Source organism: Bos taurus, chromosome 5 (assembly GCF_002263795.3).
Source record: "Bos taurus isolate L1 Dominette 01449 registration number 42190680 breed Hereford chromosome 5, ARS-UCD2.0, whole genome shotgun sequence".
In the NCBI taxonomy this organism is placed as follows: Eukaryota; Metazoa; Chordata; class Mammalia; order Artiodactyla; family Bovidae; genus Bos; species Bos taurus.
Window position 1 is genome coordinate 23,472,881 of NC_037332.1, and position 7,085 is coordinate 23,479,965.

At 43.7% G+C, this 7,085-nt stretch overlaps 1 protein-coding gene across 1 annotated transcript; it reads left to right on the forward strand.

The window, feature by feature from the left end:
* Nucleotides 1-518: 518 nt before the first annotated feature.
* On the forward strand, nt 519-2,950 carry CRADD (CASP2 and RIPK1 domain containing adaptor with death domain). Its single transcript, NM_001083773.1, is given in 2 exon segments — nt 519-628; nt 1,838-2,950. A coding segment is annotated over 1 exon segment (372 nt). The 5' UTR covers nt 519-628; nt 1,838-1,843; the 3' UTR covers nt 2,216-2,950.
* Nucleotides 2,951-7,085: the final 4,135 nt, after the last annotated feature.

Below are 7,085 nucleotides of genomic sequence, written 5' to 3' on the forward strand. Positions count from 1 at the left end.
ATGACTTTTGAGGCCCAACCATCTGTCAATTGAGTGCAAGACCCAGGTGGAGATAATGCGTTAAAATGCAATTATCCAATTACTCCTTTCCTTAGATAACCCCCTGCTGCTACTAAGTCACTTCAGTCGTGTCCAACTCTGTGTGACCCCATAGACGGCAGCCCACCAGGCTCCCCCTGGGATTCTCCAGGCAAGAACACTGGAGTGGGTTGCCATTTCTTTCTCCAATGCATGAAAGGAAAAGTGAAAGTTAAGTCGCTCAGTCATGTCTGACTCTTAGCGACCCCATGGGCTGCAGCCTACCAGGCTCCTTCATCCATGGGATATTCCAGGCGAGAGTACTGGAGTGGGTTGCCATTGCCTTCTCCCTAAATGATGCTATTTTCCACCTCCAGGTGGTTATTTTATTTACCCATAGCAAACATGGCAGAAAAAGCTTCATCCTGGCCACCAATAAAGATGACCACAGTACTTCCTGTGCTTGCCCTTAACAAAGATGGAGTCATGACTTCCTGTTCAGAGGTTCTTTGCCTTCAACAAAGATGGTGCTTATGGTACAGGTTCCCTGACAGTTTGGATTCCGGTTGCAGTTTTTTTTTTTTTTCCCTTAAGATACGTGTTTGCAGACGTAAGTAACAGGAAACTGGCATCCCCCTATCCATCTTTTCTTAAGGACCCCGCGCCGTGGCGTCTGCGGCCTGGTCCCTGTGCGGCTCCCACGCTCGCTAACTTCCTCGCGGCGTTTCGGAGCCGGCCGGGTTGGGGTGGCGGTGGGGGGATACCTGGGCCGCTCTCCCTTCGGTCCGCTCTGCAGTCATTCCCAGCACCCTTTTTTTAGCGGGTCAGGTTTCCCGAAAATCTTTCGTAGTTCTTCCCGTTCCTAATACCACAGAGCTTCAGCTGATGAGGAAGGGAATGAAAAGAAGTTCCACAAGGGCGGGGGCCGCCAAAGTGCACACCCCTCTGCTCACCTGCCGCCTCTCAGGGTCGCCCGCTGTGCTTGTACTTTCTATGTGTCATGAGGCCCCACCTGCCGCCGTCGCGGCCCCTCCCCGCCACTTACTCTCCTAGCCATTGCTCTCCTCACTGATGCTGTGGTCTTGGACACAAGCCTTCAATGGCGTGTGGATTGTTTTATTTTTAGTCTTTTAAAGGAAAAACCCCCACGACATTAAGTGTCCCATACATGTGTGGCCATGACAGTGTTGTGATGGAGATTCGGAATTCTTCCAGACATTGTAGGTGTAAGATGTATGCCATAGACAGGGCATGAACGCTTCATGTTTTCTTTGAAGGCAGTCGTGTGTAGGCCTTTTCTCTTAGGGAAAATGACCCTTAAACTCACTGGTACCTGCCGGTTTCTGGCCCCACTCCCATTGTTGTTCAGGTTCTGCAAAAGCACACGGTCTAAAGGGCACTTGCGTGCACCTAGGCCGTTTCTGCAGTGGTGGGTATCTCTGATGACGTCAATGTTAAAAGCACTATTTCTTCCCAAGTTTTTTAGAATGAAATGCTCCTCTGTAATCTTTAGATAAAAGTTGCTTTTTAAGCAGGGTCTCTGATCCACTTTCCCCCAAATCTCTTTATAGAACAAGGAATGGAGCTAGGTTCCCTTTGTGTAGAAAAGAAAAACAGAGAAGAGGATTCATGTTCAGTGCTGTTCGTCATGTTCTGAACCATTCAAAATTAATATTACTAGGCTTAACAGCCACTGTGGCCTGGTGCTTTGCTAGGGTTCAAAGATGTCCATGACCTTAAGGAGCTTGCATTGTAAGACACTATCTTTAGGGGCTCATCAGACTTCTGTGATCTGAGTTACCATTTTGTCTCTTACCAGGGGGAAATGGAGGCTAGAGACAAGCAAGTGCTTCGCTCCCTTCGCCTGGAGTTGGGTGCAGAGGTACTGGTGGAGGGGCTAGTCCTCCAGTATCTTTATCAGGAAGGGGTCTTGACAGAAAGCCACGTTCAAGAAATTAAAGCTCAAGCCACAGGCCTCCGGAAAACAATGCTACTGCTGGATATCCTACCTTCCAGAGGTCCTAAAGCCTTCGATGCATTCCTAGATTCCCTGCAGGAATTCCCTTGGGTAAGGGAGAAGCTGGAGAAGGCAAGAGAAGAAGCCATAGTTGAACTGCCTGCAGGTAGGCCTCAAAAAGTTCACTCCAGGCCAGCTCCAAAATTGTTGGAACTATGCCCTTTGGATTTGAAGTTGTGATTTTAGTCTGGGTGGAGGTCGGTGGATCCTGAAAGTGGGTAAAGAGTTTGGTCTGAAGGCACAGGCTGTTGGAGGGACCAGACGAGGAGATGGAATTATGAAGTGCAGGGAAGGATGGAGGAATGGCCCATGATGGAGAGGGGGAGGAGGAAACTCAGAGGATACATTTAGAAATACTTCCAGGGAAAGTTGGCAGGTCACTTGGGAGGCATGCTCTCATGTGAGAGCCAGGTCATATCTTAGTCCTTGGCATCGGGAGCCATTTAGAAAGTGTAGATGGGAAAGCAGGCTTTCGGCTTCTTGATAACTGATTCGAGGGGTGCCAGAGCGGCTGGCTGGAAAAGGTCAGACCCCTGAAGGAGACCGCCTCCAGGAAGGCACGCCTGCACCTGTTCCCTGTCCTGCATGGCCAACGAGAATTATGTGGAAGGCTGGCTTAGTTTGTTTTTAAAGGCTATTGATTTAAAGGCATCCTTTTTAGTTTGACTTTGTTCAAACACCCAGAGTATTTAATTTTATAAGGACAGCAGTTTTTTGGGGTGGGCAGTACGTGTCTCATTTTGATTTTAAGGAAAGTTGGAAGCTATGGAAAAGAGAAACAGTCCTGGTGCTATCAGCCTGGCTTGTAGCAGGAAGAAGATGTGATAGGAAACACTTGTTCATGCTTGACACCTCCCTGTCTTCTCCTTTCTGCAGAGACTGAGGAGCAGAGAACTGAACTGGCAAAAAAAAAAAGAAGGAAAAAAGAAAGCTAAGGTTTTTACAGCAATGATAGTTAGAACTACTCCAACTTAGGGGTCCCCAGAGTTTGTTATTGCTGTTTTTTAAACACCAATATAACTGGTAAAAAAAAAAAAAAAATACCAGGAATAAAAAGACCACTTGTGGCTTAGCTGGTAAAGAATCTGCCTGCAATGCGGGAGACCTGGGTTCAATCCCCAGGTTGGGAAAAATTCTTGGAGAAGGGAAAGGCTACCCACTCCAGTATTCTGGCCTGGAGAATTCCATGGACTGTATTAATCCATGGGGTCACAAAGAGTTGGACACGACTGAGCAACTTTCACTTCACTTTGTTATTTTTGTCCCATGGTCCTCATATTTTGAATGATTTTAAATAATACTGATTAATTCTTCTGTTTTTATTAATGGCGTATGTCTGAATATTTGATCTGTATGAGATAACTGGTTGACTTAGGAAGGCCTTGTAAAACCCCTGTGGAAAAAGCAAAAATATTTTCATTTCATTCAATTGAACTGAATATTTCAGTTTGCAAATTGGATTATCCTTACAAAATAAAATACTCCAGGTGTGTGAACAAAGCCAAACTGAAGTAGCTAAGATGTTTCTACCACTTGATTGAAAGCAGAATAAATAACGAAGAAGTGGGGAAATGGTAAAAGAAACATTAGGGAGTCCATGTTACATGATATTTGACTTAGAGGTTCCTCTTGGCAATACATAATTGGAAACAACAAAACAGACAAACTGAAAGCTTATTACTACCAAAATATTTAATTTCATAATCATTGTGGGTGTTGTAAATAGTACTTTTGTATGTTGTTCAAAGAGGTATGACCCCATTTTCATTTCTTGCAGTTCATTCAAAGAACAATAAAAATTGAAATTATGGTTTTAATAATGTGAAAGTTAACAGATGTTGAAGAAAAAAAGGTTTTTAAGTGAGCAGTATGAATCATTAGAGTGGGGAAAAAATTGAAGTTTGGAAAAATAACATTAATTTGTTAATTCTGTGGAAGTGGTCAAATGGAACAGTAGGTTGGTTGCTGCACAAATGAAGTCCTCTTCGTTGTTGTACTTCTTGTTGAGTAACAGTGCTATTGAAAAAATATCCCGAAGAGAGAGTTTGATTTATGTGATGCTCTGTGTACCTCCCACAGTGGCAATTACACAAACTCACTTTTTAAATAGTTTTTTATAATTATTGAATATTTTTAAGTAAGATGACAAAATATAATCAAGTATGAAGAATAGTGATAAAGTGAACACCCATTTCCCTGTCACTTAGTTGAAAAAATTATTGCATGGCCTTTGAGGGCCCCTGGGCGTCCTCCCAATCTTAGCTCATCCCTAGCCTCCACTCACTAAGAAACCCCAAATTTCGAGTTTATCATTCCATTCTTCACTTTGTAATTTTCCATCTTATAAAAATCACTTTTAAAATCAACATATGTTATGGAAAATTCACTGCACCGTAAGTTTCAGCACTATCTATGTATGTAAGGCATAGAGGAAATGATATACTTTAAAGAAGTTGTTAGTTAACAGATTCTTTATTTGAGACCTTAAACCTTAAGTTTTTAGATCAATTAATTTGATGGCAGTATTTTAATTATAAAATTAAATTAGGACTGAATTGGAAACCTATTTAAAAACATTGTATGAAGAGTACTAGACTTGAAATGCCTTCAGTTTAATGTCCCTATAAAACTTGCAAATGGACCCAGAGGCCTATTTCCCAGGATCCCTGTGCTTCTTCGGAGTTGTAATGGAGTAATTTTAATAAGCTTTTAAATAGTCTGTTTAAATTTTTTAAAAGGCATGTTTGAATTTTGAGGAATTGGAATGTAGGAAAATGTGGTGCTTATATATACGTGTGTGTAGACGTGAACCTCTTCTGACTTCTTACTCATTTTGGTTGCAATTATTAGTTTGTGTAGGCTTGGTGGTCTCCTCTTGGGAGGCTTTGAAAACAAATGGGGAGGAATGGCTTTCTCTTTGGCCAAGAGGTCAATCCTGATTGACCTGCATGAACTGATTTTATTTTATAAAAAGTTTTCTTGTTTTGGTCTTCTTGTTTGGTTCTTGGTTTTCCTTTTGTTTGTCTGGTTAATTTTTGTGTTTCACTTGTAAACTTTGAGCTACCTCAAAGGCCATATTTGGTGATTAATTCCAGTTAGTTGCTTTTAATTTATTTTCTGGGTGTCATTTTTTAGAAAAGACTTAAGTTGTAGCTTGATCCTCTCTGTTCTTCTAAACTGTGCCTCCAGGAAATCCCAAAACATAAAAACAAAAAAGCAAACACCAAAGAAAATACTTTAAATCTTTGATTGTCTCCGAATATGCCTAGATAACGGGTATCCCTATTTTTGTTGTATATTTTTAAAAAAGCCCAGCACGTTAATGGATAATTGACTTCTTGTTTTTCTCACCTTATAAAGACTTTTATGTTTTAAAAGAGGAATTCTGGTGATAAAATGACTTAATCCATTTTGGCACCATGGAAGGGACGCTTCAGTGTGTCCCTTACTGGCCAAGGTCACACACTAGACACTAGATCAGCTGGAAATCCTCCTGGCTCCTGGCAGGTCACTGAGAGGGTGAGGACGGTGCTGAATCGGGGTAAACGTGCATGTGCTTGCGTGCCTGGCTGCCCGCTACTCATGGGCCCCTGTCTAGGCTGACAAGCTCATGTGGGTGCCCGAGCTAATCTGGATCTGGAAAGGAGGTTTGTCAGCAGCCTGGTCTCACCAGCTGGTAGGACTTAGCCTTAAGTCATGATGGTAGAGACTTCTGGGCCCAAGGACTCTCTGTTTTACCGTGTTGGCCTCGGCTGTGGGAGTGGGTCTCCGCCGTGATTCCCACTGAACTGTCAGCCTGGCAACTCTTCTTTTAATTCCAGTCCTTTTTAGGCTCAAGATTTTTTTTTTTTTTTTTCCCTTCCTTCCTCATTGGGCTAAATTTCTGCTTTTATAGTCTCTTAGCCACCAGCAAGGATGAAGGACGGATACCTTGGAATGCAGCTGATCGCCTCCTGTGTTAGCATCGGATGCCTGCTGGAGTAGCTGTCCTGGGGCTGACATTTGTTGTAACTTTGCCTGAGCTGGTTCTCGCCATGGACCCTTGCCCTGGACCGTGTGGCTGCCCTCACCAGAGCAGGATGTAGGGCTGGCTTGTTTCCCCTCTACCCCAGAGTCTCCAGGACTCAGCCTGTCCCTTTTGGAGCTGGCCTTGTGTGACCACGCAGAACTGCACCAGCCACCGTTTAGGGATATACTCAGGCTGTCAGATGTATACTTGGATACACCTGAAGTTACTGAGCAATAAAGGGAAAAAAAAAACCCCAAAAACTGTAGGTATTGTAATAGGTTTATTAGAGAGATTTCCAGGGTGGGATTTTTGAATTATACCATGCATTCATACCTACTCTGGGGCTTCCCTCATAGCTCATTTAGTAAAGAATCGCCTGCAACGCAGGAATCTGCCTGCAGTGCAGAACACCCTGGTTCGATTCCTGGGTCCAGAAGATCCCCTGGAGAAGGAAATGACAACCCACTCCAGTATTCTTGCCTGGAAAATCCCATGGATAGAGGAACCTGGTGGCTGCAGTCCATGGGGTTGCAAGAGTCAAACATGACTGACTTAGCGACTAAACCACAACCTGGGTATGGTAAATTCAGGGTTGATCTTAGTTCATCAGACTCATGGTCTGTTCAGACCCTTCCTCTGTGGCTGAGTAGACTTCACTCTGTGGCATCCTGTGTCCTAGAGAGGGTGTGCTGTGTCAGCATTCAGAGCAAGACCCCTCCTCGTGCTAAAGGCAGAGTCTATGGTGAGCCTGAGTTTCTGTGTGTCTCCAGCACAGTTATCATATACCTCTTGAGGACTAAGCATGTGCCAGGCACTAGTTAATAAGGCTCTCCAGATCAACTGAGAAGATCCATTCATTCATTTGCAAATATTCGTCCTGACCACGTGCCAGACATTGGGTGCTGGGGTACTGTAGTAAACAAAGCCCCCGCTCTTCTGGACTCCTACTATTCTGTAGTCTCATGGGGACAGACAACAAGCAAGTGAATGAAGAATGCATCAGGTTGAGAGTGCTTTGAAGAAGAACAGCATGCGGGGTGG